General features: G+C 49.1%; 1 protein-coding gene across 4 annotated transcripts in view; it reads right to left on the minus strand.

The window, feature by feature from the left end:
* The window catches only part of TNFRSF8 (TNF receptor superfamily member 8), a 63,623-nt gene that overhangs the window by 25,327 nt on the left and 18,334 nt on the right, over nt 1-19,962 (minus strand). For 3 of the 4 annotated variants that reach the window (XM_047728214.1, XM_047728217.1, XM_047728215.1), the window contains exons 3-7: nt 17,183-17,299; nt 9,083-9,235; nt 5,096-5,189; nt 4,564-4,724; nt 1,600-1,716 (exon numbers count right to left, since the gene is read on the minus strand). In XM_047728214.1, coding sequence (XP_047584170.1) covers nt 1,600-1,716; nt 4,564-4,724; nt 5,096-5,189; nt 9,083-9,235; nt 17,183-17,299 — 642 coding nt within the window. The remainder of the gene's footprint in view (nt 1-1,599; nt 1,717-4,563; nt 4,725-5,095; nt 5,190-9,082; nt 9,236-17,182; nt 17,300-19,962) is intronic. The other variant, XM_047728216.1, reaches the window with a different exon arrangement.

Consider the following 19,962-nt stretch of genomic DNA (forward strand, 5'->3'; position numbering starts at 1 on the left):
CCCCCTTCCCGCATGCACACACTCTCTCGCAAAACAAATAAATAAAATATATATATATATTTAAATATCATTGAGTACAAACAAGGCAGCCGTAATACCATTAGGTGCGTGGGGGGGTCTTATTCTTAGCATCCTTCCCTGATTAACCTAGTTTGACCTACTTAATTCCTGCATCAGGTCTTCGAGAGAGTACTATTATGATGCCCACTGCAGATGAGGGAACTGAGGCATGGAGATGTTAAGAAACTTGCTTGTGTTTATAAGCTGCAAACTGGTAGGGCCAAGATTCGAACCCAGGCTCTTGGGCTCCAGAGTCCGTGCTCTTGGCCCCTGTTCTCCACCCTACGGCTTCGCAGAGCTTTCATCCTTTCATCCTTAGAGCTGAAGGAATTCTCTTGTTTCTCTATCTGACACAGTAGCTTCGGCAGATAATATTTTTTCCAAAAATGGCCAGAGCAGCATTTCTGGCCCCATCTGCTCTTCCAGACCTCTGCCACTCACCGACAAGAAGCTTGATTTCTTCTCCTTCCACTGACTCCAGTGGGATGTTTGACTGCCTCAAGAGGTAAAAACTGGCGGAAACTATGCCATGTGACTTTCAAGGCAAGGTCAACAGAAGGGATGTGGCTTGTCCCCACCCCTGCCCCATCCTTGGAATCCAGGCACCAGGCCTCGAGGAAGCCCCCAAGTTAGCCATACAGAGGCCACGAAGGAAAGGGCTTTCAGACAATTCCCGCCTGTAACCTTCACGTTTTCCAGCTGAAATCCCAGACATCGTGCAGCAGAGACCAGCCACCCGCTCAGGGTCCTGTCTGAATTCTGACCCATGGAACTCATGAGTAAACAGGAGGGGGATGGTTTTTGCCACTGTTTTGAGAAAGCTTGCTTGTGGCCTTTGCAACTGGAACGGTGGCCCCCAATGACAAATAGTGTTCTTTCCCCTTTGGGCCTCTGCTGACTTCAGCCAGCGTGTGAAAGAAACCTTGGACAAGGAGACACGATCATGCATCCCCTCCCCGCCCCCATGGCCTTTGTGATGGGGCTGGGGACACACAATCAGCCACGGCTGTCTGCAGCCTGGGCAGCCCTCGTGGATGTCAGGAGGCAGCTGGTAGTGCTGTGAGGCTGTGCTGAGTCAGCCACATACACAGAAGTCACCCAGCAAGTGTCTGTCCTGAGAATGTTCTAAGGACAGTATAGTGACTGGCCGAGCCCAGAACCTCCAAGTTGAAACTCCGGCCATGCCGCTCTTGGGGGCCTGTGGCTTTTGTAAGGTCTCAGTGTTCTCCTCTGTACAATGGGGACAACTGTAATCCACACACCAGAAGACAGCTACCAAAAATAACAGGACAAGTCTGGAACAGGTGGATGATAAGGAACGCTTCCTTGCAGGAGTAAGCAAACGGAAGCTGTGTGAGAAGGGGTCACCGCCATCAACACCCCACAATCGAGAGGGAGACTCAGTAAAGGCCCGCTGCTCAGAGATGCCAGCGAGGGGAACTAGGCTCCTGAGGGCTGAGCAGTCCCAGAACAAACTCGGAATCCCCCATCCCCAGATTCTCAGCCAAGAGCCCCTGCTCCCAGGAAGGAGCCCCTTACCTCCAGAGCAGGTCACACAGGCCTTGCAGCGGCCGTCCCTGTCCAGGTAGTAGTCGGGGTCACACTGCTTCCCACAGTCCAATGACCCCTGTGCACACGGCTGCTGAGAGATCGGCCCTGAGGAAGGAAGCAGAGAAGCTCCAGGCCAGGCCGCCTTGGCAGAGGCCCCACCTCCGCACCCAATCGCCACCTCCAGCTCTACGGCCGGCCCCCAAACTCCACACATGTCAGATTGATCTTTCAGAGGGAGTCCTGAAGCCCAGAGAGGGAAGGAATATGTCTAAAGCCACACAGGAGAGCAGCACTCACTAACCGGCCCCTGCTTCCGGTCCCTTCCCTCTGCCATCCGCCATGGCCACTGCCCTCTCCCTAGCCTCACTGCCGTGTCACCACCCTCCTCAAAACTCGGGGGCCACTCTCCCTCTGAGACCAGCTGTGAGGTGACAATGCCTACTGGCCACAGCTTCCGCTCAGTGTAGCACTGGGGGATCCAGGCAATTCAAGAAGGCGAGGAAAAGAGAGGAAAGTAGTGGGGTGTGGCGAAGAAGACATCAGGCTGTCATGGACAGATGGCATCATTAAAGGGGAGAGATCACCAAAAGAACCAGCAGATACATTATTAGGACTAACAAGTGAGTTTAACAAGGTGCTTGGAAATAATGTTATTACATCAAAACTGAATGCCTATATGCTTGGGTTGAACCACATGAAATTGCTATTTTGGTAGGTGAGGCTGCCAAATATTGGCTATTCACACGGTTCAAAACAATACCAATGATGAAGAGTTAGAACAAGAAATACTGAAAAAAAATAGTCCCCTCATCATCAGAAACATCAGGTACCTAGAAATCTAAAACAAAGCTACAAATCCCTCTACACAGAAAAAAATAAAACATTACTGGGAGAAGGTCAAGCAGACCTAAGTTGAATTCAATAAATAAAATAAAGAGCGAGGGGCTCCTGGGTGGCCCAGTGGGTTAAAGCCTCTGCCTTCAACTCGGGTCATGGTCCCAGGGTTCTGGGATCGAGCCCCGTGTCGGGTTCTCTGCTTGGCATGGAGCCTGCTTCCTCCTCTCTCTCTCTGCCTGCCTCTCTGCCTACTTGTGATCTCTGTCTGTCAAATAAATAAAATCTTTAAAAAAAAAAAAAAGAGCGAAATAATAGAGGGTTTTACCATGTACTACTCGATACTGCAAAGATATGGATTCTCTCTAAAGTGAGCTGGGTTCGGTGCGATCCCAACGGAAAGCCCAAGAGGACAGTTTACAGAAATCTGAAAAGCTGATTCTGAAGTAGACAGAGAGAGGCAGATGACTGAGAAGAGCCAGTCTAGTGACAAAGAACAAAGGTAGAGACATTGCTCGACCATTGATTTAACGAAAACCTGCACCAATCAAGACCCTGGGGCATCCACACAGAATAGACGACAGAAAGACCAACGGAACAGAACATCAAGTCCAAGGCTGTGCCCAGGCACATACGGACCTTTGGATACAAAGATGTCCACAACACAGTGGGGAAGGACCATCTGTTTGATAAAAGGTATCGGTTCAACTGGACATCCACATGGACCTTCCAGCAGGACCCCTGCCTCACACCGCACACACAAGCCAAGGCAGACGGTGGGTCTACACGGGAAAGGCAAAATGGGAACAATTCTAGGAAGTCGATGCAGATGTCTTTGAGACTTGAGTGGAGGAAAAGAATATAAAGAGCAGAGCATAAAAGCACCGGTCATAAAGGGAAAGAGATCCATGTGACTACTTTAACATTTATTTTTAAAATATTATTTATTTATTTGAGAGAGAGAAAATACAAGCAGGTGGGAGGGGCAGAGGAAAAGAGAGAAGCAGATACCCCACTGAGCAGCTGAGCAACGTGGGACTTGATCCCAGGACCTCATGATCATGACCTGAACCGAAGGCTGATGCTTAACTGACTGAGCAGCCCAGGTGCCCGTGATTACATTAAAATTTGGAACATCTCTTTATGGGGGCGCCTGGGTGGCTCAGTCAGCTGAGCATTGGACTCCTGATTTCAGCTCAGACCACGATCTCGGGGACCTGGGATGGAACCCCACATCAGGCTCTGCACGCCACAGGGAGTCTGCTTGAGGATTCTCTCCCTCTCCCCTTGCTCACACAACCACACGCATGCTCTCTCTCTCTCTCTAATAGATACATCTTTTTTAAAAATAAAATTTAAAAATCTCTTTAGCAAAGACACCATAAAGAGAATAAGAAGGCAAGCCACCAGGTGGGAGGTGGTCGTCCGCACACCACTATAGGATGAAGGGCTCAAACCCAGAACTGTAAGAAGTCCTATTAAGAAATCAGTGGAAGGGGCGCCTGGGTGGCTCAGTCGTTAAGCGTCTGCCTTTGGCTCAGGTCATGATCCCAGGGTCCTGGGATCAAGCTCTGCATAGGGCTCCCTGCTCTGCAGGAAGCCTGCGTCTCCCTCTCCCACTCCCCCTGCCTGTGTTCCCTCTCTCGCTGTGTCTCTCTCTGTCAAATAAATAAAATCTTTAAAGGAAAAAAAAAAAGTCAATGAAAAAGACAAACAAGCCCCAGAGATTTCACACAAAGACTTGCTTTTCCTTGTTCATCACAGCCAAGAGGAAACAACCCAAATACCCAAAGACTCATGGGCAACCACGGGCCAGCACCGGAGGCCAGTCAGCCATGGCAGGAGCGGACTGAGGGCCCCGCCGGTCGCCGTGGGAACCTGGAGGGTATCAGACCCACAGCCACTCCCACACCAGACTCGGCGTCACACACACTCGAGCTGTCCAGCGAATGACTTCTTCCATGACCTACAGCCCCAAGAGGCCTGGAGACCCTCTTCTCCCCAGACGGGGAAAGACCACAGCCCAGGGCCCCCCTGCCTGGACCGGCCCTCAGGGGTCGCCAGCCAACGAGACGCTGCTGCCCTGGAAATGAGCCACAGCCTATTGGGAGAACTCACCTGGATCTGGACTGGGCTCCCGCACCGAGGAGGGAGAGCTGGGGACCCTCGTCATTTCGGAACCGTCTTCCGGGGTGAGGGAAGCGCCCCTGCCAGGAAGCGCGGTCCTCACCCCGGAGCTTGCTGAGGCAGTCCTGAGGCGCCTGGCCTGGGGGGTGCTGCTGCCAATCGAAAAGTTAGAAATGGCACTGCCAGTTCTCCTGAGGGGGCAAAGGGGGGCGGTCTGTGCTCAAGGGCAACCATTTCTGCAGAGAAGGGGGTCCCCAGATCCTCTGTCCACAGCGTCTGGCAGCCCCACCGTCAGCTCCTGGGAGCAAGGACTGTGTTTTCTAGGCTCTTCTCTCATATGCTCCGGGAAGATTGAGCACATGGTGGGGCCTCAGCTGGCTTGTGGGCTTGGCAGAGAGACTCCCCAAGGTCCTGACACCCTGGGCTGAACCCCACCCCCACCACAGCCAGCGGGGGGCCCTGAGCATCCTATGGGGCGGGACAGCCCCACACCAAGGTCAGCTGGAGGGGCGAGGGGAGTCACCTGGTGGCCACCCTGCAGGCTTTGAGGCTGGTGCTGCAGTCAGGACTGGTCACTGGGGAAGGTCGCTCACAGACGGTGTCACTTTCTGCTGTGCCTGCAGGGGGGACAGAAATGCAGGAGTGACAGACGTCACGGCAGAGCCTAAGGAGACTCACTGAGGCACTGAGGAGACGTCATGGAAGAGCCTGAGGACTCCAGGCACAGATCATTTACCACCACAACCCAGAGCTCGGAATGAGGTGCTTGGAAAATGTCGCAGCCATCTGACGTTTCAGCCTGCCCGGTGTCCAGTCCGTGTTGGGGTAAAGCACCTTGAATTTCCCCAGGGAATACTTTCCAATCTCAGCCCCTGTGCTCAGGGCTGAGGCTGCCTCGCCTCCCTCCCTTCCAGGAGCAAACACAGACCAGCTAGACCCATCAACCCCTTTGATTCCTCTGACCCCGGTGAACTGGTTCAGTGATGGGCACGTGACCCAAGGCATGCCCAGGAGGAACAATATCAAGGTTTTGGTTTCAGTTCTTGGAAGGAGAAGCCGTCTTTTCCACTGGGGTTGGGTGGGAGGCAAGCCAGGAGCTGCTGGTACGAATCTTACAGATGCCTACACATAGGGGAGCAGAGATTGCCTGACACTACCCAGGGAACCCCAGACTTTGCAGTTACAGGAATCAAAAAATTTTGAGATTTTGTTTCCAGCAACCCAAGGATTCCTGAAGAATACTGGGTGCGAGCAGAAAGAGGAAAACCCGAAGCACTTTCCGTCCAGCAGATCTGAGCTTGCGTGCCGCCTCTATCGTCCTCGCCGTGCCCACAACACTGCGTGACATATAGTAAATGCCTAACCCATAGCATGTCCTTCTCCCCATCTGTATATTGCTTAGAGAGTGTCCCACAGGTGAGATTATGATCTGAAGGTTTCGGGGCAGGCAGCGTGAGCAATGCGGATGTGTCTCGTGCTTTGAGTGTGGTGGGGTGACCATGCCCGGTGTGACCTTCAAACCCAAGCTCAGGTATTCCCTGCTCTGTGGTCTGGAGCACTTGACCCATCTCTGGACCTCAACTTCCTCAGCTGTAAAAGACGGCTGATTCAGCTACTTGATGGTGTTCTGAACCCTTCAGGAGAGAACACCTGTGCCAGCTCTAGGCACACGGCTTAGCCATGGGCCGACTCTTAAGCAGAAACTACTTTCCATTTTACAGCTGGAGAGTCGCCCTGTGGGAGCAGAAACCGGGCAATCCAGGAGTCAGCCAGTCCAGGAGTCCAGCCAGCCAGGAGTCCACGTCTACATGTCGTGTAGAAACATGATGGGAATCCCACACATCATTTGAAATTGCTTAGTACCCACATTTTAAAAAGTAAAAAGAAACATGTGGAGTTAATTTATTTAACCTAATAGATCTAAAATAGGTCAGTAGATATTCAATATAAAAAATAATTAATGAGGGGCACCTGGGTGGCTCAGTGGGTTAAGCCTCTGTCTTCAGCTCAGGTCATGATCCCAGGGTCCTAGAATTGAGTCCCACATTAGGCTCTCTGCTCCTCGGGGAGCCTGCTTCCCCTTCTCTCTCTCTCTCTGCCTGCCTCTCTGCCTACTTGTGATCTCTCTCTCTCTGTCAAATAAATAAATAAATAAATAAAATCTTTAAAAAGTAATAATAATTAATGAAGGGGCGCCTAGGTGACTCAGTCATTAAGCGTCTACCTTCAGCTCAGGTCATGACCCCGGGGTCCTGGGATGGAGTCCCACATTGGGCTCCCTGCTCTGCGGGAGGCCGGCTTCTCCCTCTTCCACTCCCCCTGCTTGTGTTCCCTCTCTTGCTGTGTCTCTCTAATAAATAAATAAATTAAATATAATAAATAAATAAATAATGAGACATTTTACATTTTTGTCTACTAAGTGTTTGAAATCCAGTGAATGTTCTGTCCTGACAGCCCATCTCAACCCAATGGGCCACATTTTAAATGCTCTCTGGCTGCATGTGGCCAGTGGGACCGCTAGGGGCAGCACAGTCCAGGGCAGCACAGACCAGGGCAGCAGAGAGAGGCCTCTGGCGCCAGCATGTGGCAGTCGCAGGAACACCACGGAAAGGGCCTCCCTGGCAGGAGCGGGTCCACAGACCTGGCTGGAGCAACAGAACTCCAGGTACTTTTCCTAGATATGCAAGAGTTTCTGAGCTGGAAAGTCCCCCAAGGCCTTCTACTGACAACTTCACATTTTCCCGATTGGAGACTGAAGCCCAGGATGGGGTGGGAACACGTCCCCCAGGTACAAATCTAACAGTACTCTAGGTGTCTGATGCCCAGCCCCTAGCATCTTCCACTCCGGCCCCTGGCCTGGCTTGTGGCCCCAGATGACCAGGAGCACAACAGGCATGGTCTTGGCCTTCACGGAGCTATGGCTCAGGGAGGGAGGCCAGCACTGATCAAACCAAGAGAGACACAAATGTTTCTATCCACGTTTGCAAAGGATGCTGTGTGATAAGAGATCAAACACAGACGTGACCTGTGACAAGTCATAGGAAGCCTCCTGACAAAGTGATGTGTGGACAGAGAGCTCAAGGCTGAGGAGCTGACTAAGTGGACAGGAGGGAAGGGTGTCCCAGGCAGAAGGAACCACATGCCCAAAGACCTGGTAAGGGGGGAAGCACCACACAGCCATAGAATTGAAAGAGAGCAGACCAAGTTGAGCCAAGGAAAGAGGGAGGCTGGCATTGAGTCTGAGGCTGGAGGAAGGAAAACTACATGGTGCAGGGCCAGGTACAGACTGTGTCCTGGAGACGGCCTGTGGGAATATGCAGTGGGTGCTTTTCCCTAGTCCTCTGACTAAAGACAGCTAAACACCATGGGTACGTGTCTAAACAAAGATGACTCTGGACAGCGGAGAGAAGGCCTTGGAACCCAAGGAATGACACAGTGGTGAATCCCCTGGGTTTTCTCTCTGTTCGTCTATCCCAGACATGGAGCCAAATAAGCCAGCAGCCTAGAAATGCCAAACAGCACAGACTTTAGAAAAGAAGTCCCTCCAAAAACCGGTTCTCTTCTGCCAAAGGATCATGGCATTGTCATTAGAGTAATGAGAAGATACTAAAGTGTTTTTTTCACAGGTGTGTGTTTGTGTGTGTGACAGAGAGAACCAGATTTGGTTTTGCAAGGGTGGCTCCGCCTGTGTGCCATGGGCAAGGAATGGCAGGAGGAACTGGGTGTGGGAAATGGGAGACAGAATTAGGTGGACAAATGCTATGGGACTGGCTGTGGGGTGTGAGGGAAGGAAAGGAAGGAAGGGCGGTGGGGGAGAAGGTGGTAAGGATGGGTGGAAAGGACCAGGTTAGAAGTGGGAGTTATCATGGGCGTGGTGCTGGCACCTTTCTCCCCAGTGGGCATGGCTCCCTCTGATTCCATCTTGCCACCTCCCCAGCCTGGGGCTATGGTCCACCCACTCCCCAAGTCTCCCTTCTGAAAGGTGTCCTCAGTACCACCCACACAGCATTTGTGCCCCTTACCTCCTTTCTGGCCATGAGCCTCCTTGTACCGTCAGAAAATTAGAAGCCCAGAGAGGGTAAAGAATTTGCCTGAGCTCACACAGCAAATTGAAAAAGAAATCCAAGTGTCTCAGTAGCTCTAACTCCCAATGCCTCAATGGTGAATTGGCAAAACCAGCCCTAATCCTCTGGGGAACTCCCAGGATAGAGTTTGCTTCTTGTTTACCAGGCATCAGAGAACTTCTGCCCCAAACCTCAAACCAACCCAAGACTTCAGTCCAGCAGACCTGTGCTTCTGGCCACCAGAGTCTCACTGAGCCCAGGACACAAAGTGCAGGGAAGTGGGGAAGGGAGCTCTGCAGTAGCTGGTGTCCCTACAGGATCTCCAAAGGAGCCAGCGGTCTGTCCAACAGGAAGAAGGAAGTGGGAGGTCATAGGTCATTTGGAGATCTGGGGTGGGTGCAGCTGGGCCCAGATCTTGGTGCCAGGCTGAGGGTGAGGATACTTACCCTGGAACCTGACGACCTCCCCTGGTGGGCAGACGGAGTGCGGCCTACAGCGGGCACAGGATTTGGTGGCTGATGTGTAACAGAACATGCCAGGCCGACACTCACATACGCGGGAGGAATTCCCTGAGCATGGAATCTTCTCCACGAGATCGTCTAAGGGACACAAAGAAGAGTCACAGAGGACAGAGGAAGGACAGGGGAAGAGAGCCAGAGAACCCTCATGGCCAATGCCCGTTTGGCACAAGACAGAAGATGCCGCTGTGGCCTCCCTTTGGGCAGGGAGCTGGCGCGCTCAGCCCTTCTTTCCAGAATGTTCCTGCAACAAGAGCAAGAAGCCAGGCAGGGCCAATGGGGCAGACTCCACTTCCCCACCCAGATCCCCAGATGTCATTATAATCGTATTAAAAAGAAATTAATGGCCCCATTTTAAAATGGGCAAACAAAATAAAAATAAAAAATAAAAAGACATGGAGGAACCCTTCAATGCATATCACTACATGAAAGAAGTCAGTCTGAAAAACCTACGTGCTGTGTGATTCCAGCTCTGTGGCATTCTGGAAAAGACCAAACCATCGAGACACTAAAAAGATCAGTGGTTGCCGTGGGTCTGGAGGAGGGTCCTAAACCTAACATTCATGTCAGTATTGCTCGTAATTGCGAAAAAGTAGAAACGACCCAAATGTCCACCAATCGACTGTTCAGCCATAAAAAGGAATGACCCTGTTACAGCGTGGATGAACCTTGAAAACACTGCAAAGTGAAAGAAGCCCATCACTAAAAGCTCTATTATTAATGACTTAGAAATGCCCAAACTAGGCAAATCCACACAGACAGAATGTAGACTAGCGACTATAAGGGAGTGGAACAGGAAGAGAATGGGAAGGACAGGGGCTTCTTTTGCGGGAGGTGGAAATTTTCTGAAGTCAGATAGTGGTGGTGGGTTGCGCATTGTGAATACAATAGAACCACTGTACTGCACATTTAAAATGGTGAATCTTAGGAGCGCCTGGCTGGCTGAGTCGGTACACCTCGCCTTTCTGATCTCAGGGTCGCGAGTTCAAGCCCCACGTTGGGCATAGAGCTTACATGCAAGAACAAATAATTTAATTTTTAAAATAAATAAAATGGTGAATTTTATCTCAAGAGAAAAAAAGAAGTCACTGGTATAAGTAATCGGCAAATGGAAACATCCATGGAAAGCAACACAGGGCATCCTTGGCCAACCGGAAACGGTGAAGGCTTCCTGAAACATGGAAGCAGGTGGGACTGCATGGAAGAAGGAGACCGAAAACTGCAGCCCAAAATATACCCAAGAGGGTTATTCTGGGAGAGGCTCTGGGCTAGGGCACTCCAGTCTCTGAGTGGGTACAGGGCAGGGGCAGGCCCCAGGGAAGACGATGGGGAATACAGCAGAAGCACCCAGCTGGGTCAGTCTCCCCACGCTTCTCATCCACTTATGCCAGAGGTCCAGAAGCCAAGCATCTCCCCCAGGAGACTCTTGGGTGAGGTGAGCACAACAGTGCCCCAGGGCTGGTCCTATGTGGGAGGAAGGGACCCTGCAGAAGATTAGCCACTAAACAACACACGCCCACATCCCAGGGACCAGATACAGTGTGCAGAAGGGTCACCCGTGGGAGAGAAAAAGAGTTCCAAACTCAAAAAGAACTCTCGAAAGAGCAGATAAAAGAAAAAACAAAAAACAAAAACCCACAGAACAAACCATTGGAATCACTACAATTAATATACTCAGGAATTTGCAGCTATACAACAGAATCCCCTGGAGCTCAAGGAAGAAAGGAAGGACATCGAAGCCATAAAAAGGGATCCTCGGGCACAGAATGCTGTAGACACCAATTCATTTCCTGCGGGCTCACGCAAAGACTACATTTCCCAGCCCCCTTTGGAGTTGGATTTGGGTCACGTGACAAGATTCTAGCAAATGAGATGTGAACAAAAATGTAGGCGCTTCTCCCAGGCCTGGCCCCTAAAACCATCTGTGGGGGGGCTTTCTCACCTCTCTCTTCCTCGCTGTAGTGGCCCCGGAGCAGTACTCTTGCCTGCACCCCGGAAGCAGTATTGAGAAGAGAATAAAATCCTGAGAATTCTAGAAAATCTAAGAGAGTGGTAGACTGAGGACAAACAGTAGATATCCCTGGAAAATTCAAGGAAAAAAACCACAGAGGCCTGGGCAAAGGTGGGAAAGGTGCTGGACTTGCGAACTTTCAGGAAGGCAGGCCCAGGGGAAATGAACAGAGGCCCCGGGAGTGGGGTACACTTCTTTTCGGGCAGCAGGAGCTCCAGATATGCCCCTGATGGAAGAGAAGGCAGATCCCCTCCCCAGCAAGGACGGAGCCCGTCTCTGGCTGCACTCTGCCTCCCACCCAGGCCCTCGGGTTCCTAAAATCAGTTTCAAAAGTAACACTCAGGATTCCTTCAAAAATTAAACAGGATGACCACACGATCCAACAATTCCACTGCTAAGAATATACCCCAAAAGAACTGAAAACAGAGACCTGAACAGATTATTTGCCGACGTGTGTATTCAACAGCAAAATTCACAACAGCTAAAAAGTAAAAGCATCCCAAGTCTTCACCAACATGAATGGATGAACAAAATGTGGTCGATCCATCCAATGGTGTATTACCCTGACACCTGCTGCAGTGTCTTGAAGACACGAGACTCAGTGAAATAAGGCAGTCACAAAAGATAAATATTTTAGGATGCTACTTATATGAACTTCCTAGAGTGGTCAAATTTACAGAGACAGTGAGTAGAACAGTAACTGCCAAAGACTGGGGGTACCATGCTAGGGAGCTAGTGTTCAGTGGGGACAGAGTTACAGTTGGGGCAAATGAACAGGAGCTGGAGCTGGGAAATGGTGAGAGTGTTGCCCCCAAAAATGTGAATGCACTTGATGCCCCCCGCCCCACAGTACACTTAAAATGGTTACAATGATCGGACGCTTAGGTGACTCAGTTGGTTAAGCATCCGACTTGGCTTCCGCTCGGGTCATGATTTGGTTAAGTCATGATCCCGGGGTCCTGGGATTGAGTCCCATGTTGGACTCCCTGCTCCATGGGAAGCCCGCTTCTCCTTCTCTGTCTCTCATGAATAAATAAAATCTTTTTTTAAAAAATGGTTACAATGATCAATTTTCTGTTATGTACATTTTACTATAGTGTTTTTGAAAAGTAACACTCAGCCCCCAGCTGAAGGTCTAAGCTGAAAAGACAAACCAGAGCCCAGGGAGGTAGGGCAGGTGTAAAGAAGTTACACCACAATGAGCTGCTGCCCCTGCTAAGCTGAAGCAAAAAAAAAGAGAAGAGAACACTGCAAACACACTGCAGCAGTAAAGAAGGAAGGGAGAGAGAAGGGAAGACCAGAAAAGAAAGAGAAAGATCTAAAAGAGATAGAAATACATTACAAGAACCCAGACTAAAACAGAAGCAATCCCAAGAGTGCTTCACACTGTAAAAGAAGTTAATAAGGGGGCGCCTGAGTGGCTCAGTGGGTTAAAGCCTCTACCTTCAGCTCAGGTCATGATCCCAGGGTCCTGGGATCGAGCCCCGCATCACGTTCTCTGCTTGGCGGGGAGCCTGCTTCCTCCTCTCTCTCTGCCTGCCTCTCTGCCTACTTGTGATCTCTGAGTGTCAAATAAATAAATAAAATCTTTAAAAAAAAAACCAAAAACACCTACCTCAACCTTCATTTAAAAAAAAAAAAAAAAAGAAGTTAATAAGAATATAAATTCAGCCTGGGTGGTTCACTCAGTCAAGCATCTGCCTTCGGCTCAGGTCATGATCCCAGGGTCCTGGGACTGAGTCCCACATCGGGCTCCTTGCTCAACAGGGAGCCTGCTTCCCTCTCTGTCTGCCACTCCCCTTGCTTGTGCTCTCTCTCTCTCAGACAAATAAATAAATAAAATCTTTTTTAAAAAAAAGAATATAAATTCAGCAAAGGAAAAGCTCAAAGAAAAGAGGATCTTTTAAAAAGCATGAGATGAGGGGCGCCTGGGTGGCTCAGTGGGTTAAGCCTCTGCCTTCTGCTCAAATCATGATCTCAGGATCCTGGGATCAAGCCCCGAATCGGGCTCTCTGCTCAGGGGGGAGCCTGCTTCCCTCTCTCTCTCTGCCTCCCTCTCTGCCCACTTGTGATCTCAAATAAATAAATAAAATCTTTAAAAAAAAATCATGAGATGAGAAGTTAGACTAGAGAGCTAAAGTAAGCAAACTGAGATGCAGAGCATCACCAATAAATTCAATGAATACATTACAAATGCCCTGGGAGTCCTGGTGACACCTGGGAGGCAAGCAGCGGAAGAGATCAGAAAGAAGATGGAGTTCGTGGCATGGAAAAAGCAGTGAGAAAATACCAGTGAATGCAAGATAAAAAGGTGAAAGAACACAGGGAGAGGGGCGCCTGAGTGGCTCAGGCAGTTAAATGTCTGCCTTCAGCTCAGGTCATGACCTTGAGGTCCTGGGATAGAGTCCCACATCATCATCATCATCATCATCATCATCATCATCATCATCATCACCAGCATCCTTGGGCTCCCTGATCAGAGGAGAACCTGTTTCTACTTCTCCCTCTACCCCTCTCCCTCTGCCCTTCTCCCCTGCTCATGCTCACTTTCTCTGTCTCTCTCTTTCTAATAAATAAGTAAAATCATAAAAGAAGAAGAAGATGACGACGATGACGGCAGGGAAGAAAGGAAAACACAATCAAACTTAAGGATAAGAGGCAACCATAAAACTGATACTGAGATATAAATTTAACAGAAACAGAAATCCAAGCCAATTTCCCAGAAATGAAGAAGAACTAAATCTGCAGATAAAAAAGACATTCCAGGGACACCTGGCTGCCTCAGTCAGTGGAACATGAGACTCTTGGTCTTGGGGTCGTGGGTTCAAGCTCCATGTTGGGTACAGAGATTACTTAAATAACTAAAAACTTGAAAAGGGAGAGACAGAGAGAAGGCCTTCCAGGTACTAGGAAGAATTCTTTCCAAACAATTAATATCAAGGCATATTCTTGTAAATTTTTGAGCCCTAAGGATAAGGATAGTGTTATGCTTGCAGTCTCCTACAAAGGGGAAAAACGAAGACAGATAGCAGACCACTCCACAGCAATATTCAGCAAAGAAGACAACGCACCAATGCCTACAAAGTCCTAAAGAAAACTTCCAGGAATAATCATATACAAAGTTGTCATCCAGGCATAAAGGCAAGAAACATTCTCAAATATGAAAGAATCCCCTGAAGGATGCACAAAGATGAGTCTTTCGTCAAAAATCCACAGGTCAGTGAAATCCAACCAACCAAGCAATAAATCAAAATGAAAAATTCAGAAACAGAGAAGTTGTCGTCAATGTACTCCTAGTGCACAACGAATAACCTTAAATAGCAAAGTAACGCTAACAGGCCAGGGGACTGAGTCTTATTTTAAAGAATATAAACACCATAGGCAATAACAAAGTAAAAAGGAAAAAAAAAACGTAAGTCAGTAATAAAGGTCAGGAAGAGGTCACGGAAGCAGTAAGCTAATTACTTCATTTTTCATTACAGGAAGCCGACCTGCTCTATCCCATCCAAAAACAAGCAGAACCTGATTTTACCACAAGAGACAAGCCCTCCTTTAATGATTTCCAACTGCTTCTTGATTTTCATAATCTCTTCTTCATTTTAGAGGGGTTTATTTTTAGAAACTGTTCTCTTGTGATTGTTATATTTTCACTTTCGTCTCTTCCTCCTCTGATACATTTGAATAAAATCAAATATAATCCCTTTTCTCGGGGTGCCTGGGTGGCTCAGTCGGTTGAGTGGCTGCCTTCAGTACAGGTCATGATCTTGGGTCCTGGGATGGAGACCCATCTTGAGCTCCCTGCTCAGTGGGGAGTCTGCTACTCCCTCCCCTCTGCCCATCCCTACCTCTCATGTGTGTATGTATGTATGTTGTATGTGTGTGCTCTCTCTCGCTCTCGCAAATAAATAAATAAGATCTTTTTTTAAAAATCCCTTTTCTCTATGTATGTATAGGCTGTCTGGCTGCAAACCTTCCCATTCTTCTTCCCTCTATATAGAGATACACAGAAGTGTCAGTCAGACACCCAAGGAAGGGGAAGGAGAAGGAGCAGAGCTGGCTTTCTTCCTCACACTTCTGTATTGCTTGAAAGTTTTATAATGAATGCCTATAACTTTCATTTAATACAATGCAGTCATTAATTTTAAACGTAAAGATATGCCAGAGAAATACTAGCGTAGACAAAAAAGAATGGCAATATTGATATCAAACAAAAATGGAATTAAGGAAAATACATGGTAAGGACCAAAGAGGTATATTTCATGCTGATGAAAGGTCCAACCCACCAAGAAAGCACAGTATTCATGAACATTGTACCTAATAACATAGCTTTGATATATAGAGAGCAAAAATAAATAGAACACAATGAAAATCTGGTAAAAAAGAAGCATAAGGGAGATGGATTTTATACATTTAACTCAGACATCAACCATTTGGAAGGTGACAAAAATAGATAAGAATGAAAAAAAAAAAAAAGAATGCATATTATTTCAGGGGACCTACCTGGCTCAGTCAATAGAGCATGTGACTCTTGATCTCAATGTCATGAGTTAAAGCCCCACACTGAGTGTGGAGACTCCTTGAATAAACTATTTTTTTAAAGATTTTAATTATTTATTTGACAGAGAGAGCGCACAAGCAGGCAGAGTGGCAGGCAGAGGAAGAGGGAGAAGCAGACTCCCTGCTGAGCAGAGAACCTGATGTGGGGCTCGATCCCAGAACCCTGGGATCATGACCTGAGCCGAAGGCAGCTGCTTAACTGACTGAGCCAGCCAGGTGCCCCACCTTGAATAAACTTAAAAATTATTTTAAAAGAACACATATTTAAAAAAAAAAAAAGAACACATCTTATTTAAACAACACAATTAACAAGCCTGATCTAATAGGTATATAGAGAATTTTGTACCTAACCAACAGAACATCCATTTTTTTTCCCAAACACACTAAACATACTTTTAAAATATGTACATTTGGGGTGCCTGGGTGGCTCAGTGGGTTAAGCCTTTGCCTTCGGCTCAGGTCCTGATTTTGCGGGTCCTGGGATCGAGCCCCACATAGGGCTCTCTGCTCAGCGGCGAGTCTGCTTCCTCCCCCCTCTCTCTGCCTGCCTCGCTGCCTACTTGTGATCTGTCAAATAAATAAATAGAATCTTTAAAAAAATAAAATAAGGTAAAATAAAATGTGAACATTTATTAGGGTACAAGAAATCTCCACAAATTTCCCAACCCCACATCACAAAAAACCCACACAAAACAAAACACCAGAGAGCACATAAACCACAACCATAATAAATTAACAATGAAAGTGCTATGGGAAGCTTTCTCCTGGAAGCACTTGTGGTCTTAGGTGAATAACAGTTCTGGGTGTCAGACAGCTCAAACTCCTGATCTGCCCCTTACCAGACTTTTCTAACTTTGGAAAGGCCCTTAACCTCCCTAAACCTGGGTTTCTTCACTGTAAAGCAGAGATAAGAAAAGAATTTCCCCCAGGGGCCTGGCTGGCTCAGTCTGTAGAACATGAGACTCTTCATCTCAGGGTCATAGGTTGGAGCCCCAACCTATGCATAGAGATTACATTAAAAAAGTAGCGGGGGGAATCTCCTAGAGGTCGTAGTCCGTCTAAAAACAGATGCAAGGGTGCCTGGGTGGCTCAGTTGGTAAAGCGACTGCCTTCAGCTCAGGTCATGATCTTGGAATCCTGGGAACCAGTCCCACATCCCACTCCCAGCTCCATGGGGAGTCTGCTTCTCCCTCTGTCCTCCCCTCTCATGCTCTCTCACTCTGTCTCTCTCTTTCTCAAATAAATAAATAAAATCTTAAAAAAACAAAAAACAAAAACGGATGCAAAACATCATGGCTGATATCAATTCACAAATACAGAGGGGTAAACTGAGGCACCAGGGGGCCAACTCAGAGTCCAGCCAGGCACCAAATGTGGTTGCTCCCCACCTTCTCTGCCTACAACCCAGAGGGCTCCCTCTCCCCGGAAGCTGCCCCTGCGGGGGAGAACAGGGCCCTTACCTCCAGAACAGGTCACGCAGGCCTTGCAGCGGCCGTCCCTGTCCAGGTAGTAGTCGGGAGCACACTGCTTCCTGCAGTCGGATGACCCCTGTGCGCACGGCTGCTGCGAGGTGTGCCCTGGGTGAGGAAGCAGAGAAGCTCCAGGGCGAGCAGCCTTGGCGAAGACCTCACCTCCCCAGACTTTACCTCTCGTCCCTGAAGCCCTTCCCAGCTCCACCCTTCAACCCACCAAACATGGTCGTCCAGCTCTCGGGTTCTACGTGGACGCATTGCGGGGGAGAGGGCAGACCTCGCGTAAGCTCAGCGAGCAGGCGGGCGAAGCAGCCCGGCTTGGGTGGAAGAGCTGGGCCCGGGGGTTCCCACTGCGTGGCTTGGGCCAGTTCCAGTGACTCATGGGCACCATGAGATTAGCAGGATCCCCCGTTCGGGCTGTTGAACGGGGTAAAGGGATGGTGAAGATAAGCAGGTGTGCTTGGCGCACAGCAAGCTCCAGAGGGCACCGGCGGCGGTCATTCGGGCAGGAGCCCTGCTTCCCTGCAGGAACTGGGGAGCCCGGAGTCCCTAGACCCTGCAGAGCCTCAGCCAGCCTGACTGAGATGCGCGCAGATCAGCCAGCAGCCCCCGAGTCCCATTACACACGGACGGGAGGCGCCCGGCGTGGACACCGACTCCATGCGGCAAAACGCCAGAGCGCCTTGGCCTACCCACCCAGCTCTGGGTCCAGTGATAGTCCTAGCCGCGATGCCTACCACCCACAGCTTGAGCCCGTATGGGCACGTGAGCCAGATAAGCCAATCAGAATACCTCATCCTTCAAGGGTGGGCACATGACCCAAATAGGCCAATCAGAATACCTCGTCCTTCAGGGTGGGCACATGACCCAGACAAGCCAATCAGAGTACATCTTCCTCACCACTCTGCTTCAGAGACACGTGAGCCATGTCCGCCAAAGAGCCTCAACTCTGAGAGTTTCACAAAAGCTGCCAGTGAAGACCGCTTCTCTTTATGGTTGGATTCCTGGGGCAAAGGGCAGTTGAAGTCCCCAGCTGCCGGGTCGTGGCAGGCGCAGCGTGGCTACAGCCTGCCTGAGAAGGAGGTGATTTAGACGCAAGCAGAGTCCAGGACGGAGAGAAATGGACCCCTAAGAGCCTCCAACCTGGACTGATGGCGTCACCGTCTTCTCTGTGTTCAAGCCAGATCTTTCTCTACCCTCACTCTGTTCGGACGAAATTAAGATAGGCTGAACCATAGGTCCTCAACTTTCCTTGTGCCGCCTAGTCATTCTGGGGAAGCGGAGGACCCCGCTGGGAATCGTGTTTCTAAAGTGCATAAAGTACAGTACATGGGATGACCCAGAAATCTAGCTGTGTGAGAGCACCATTAACAAAGCATTAAATTATTTAAGTGATGGGCACTTGGGTGACTCAGGGGGGTGAGCCTCTGCCTTCAGCTCAGGTCATGATCTCAGGGTCCTGGGATCGAGCCCCGCATCAGGCTCCCTGCTCAGCAGGGAGCCTGCCTCTCAGCCTGCTTGTGATCTCTCTCTCTGTGTCAAATAGATAAAATCTTAAAATAATAATTTAAGTGATGGTGATATCTGTGATTCTTTATAAACTCATTACATAAAAATCTAATGAATATCATTGTTTCAACATAACTGATGAGCATGAATAATGTTCCGTGATATCCGTGGCAACTGTGGTATCACTGCAAGGTATCAGGAGAATATCTGACTTATACTGCGGGGAAAGCTACAGACACTACAAGAACGTAACTGTGCTTTGTTGTCTTAATCCACAAGGGAAGGAAGCGTCAGAGGCTGAAGAAAAGGAGTGAACTCATTCAGGTCTAGGACCCCCTGAAATCTACCCATGGACAACTTGGGAGTCCCTGGACCTCAAGGTAAGCCCCTGCTTAGAAAAATATGTGAGAACCTCTCAGAAATACAAGCTTGATGGCTGGCATCCTCTAGCTCAGAAAATTTCTGTAGCTCCCCAGTGGTCTTTCAGAGAGGTAAATGTGACCCCATCACCTCTTGCCTAAAACTTTCAAAGCCATCTCATGGCTCACCGGAGAGAGCCCTAGGTCCTTACCGTGGTTAAGGAGGTTCTGCCCACCTACAACTCCCTTACTGTCTAATCTCAAGCCACACTGGAATCTCATGTCCCCCAAAGGGGTCATGCTCCCTTCTGCCCCCAGGGCCTTTGCACAAGCTGGCCCTTTGCCACAAATGTGCCTCTCCCCTTTCCCCTGGTAAACCCTTGCTCAGCCTTCACATCATTGTCAGGGTGTCACTCTGTCAGCAACTTGGTCAAGACCCCTGTTATAAACTGTCAGAGATCCACGTACTTGCCCTCCTATGCCTAAGTCTGCTGTAATCTAATCTAGATGTGTAATCACACTTATTTGTGGGATACATTGTCTTAGTATCTGAATTCCTCCCATGACTGTGAGCTCCTCAAGGTTGAATCTTTGCCTTTCTGCCCCCCAGTAATTCCCCTCTCACAGGGCCTGATGCATAGATCTGATCGATACGTGCTCTGACCACCTAATCAATATGGACCCAGCATCTCATTCTCAGGCCTCCCTCTGGCTCTGATTCCTGCTTTGGCATTACTGTATATGGCTCCTTTCATGGGCTCTAAGCTGCAGCCACCACTAGGTACCTTGGTCTTTTCTCTGGCACCTCTCCTATGTCCTAGAATGTTGTAATGGGTTGAATTATGTCCCCTGAAAGAGACACGCTGAAACCCTAACTCCTGGTATCTCAGAATGTGATCT

The sequence above is a fragment of the Lutra lutra genome, chromosome 4 (assembly GCF_902655055.1).
Source record: "Lutra lutra chromosome 4, mLutLut1.2, whole genome shotgun sequence".
Lineage (NCBI taxonomy): Eukaryota > Metazoa > Chordata > Mammalia > Carnivora > Mustelidae > Lutra > Lutra lutra.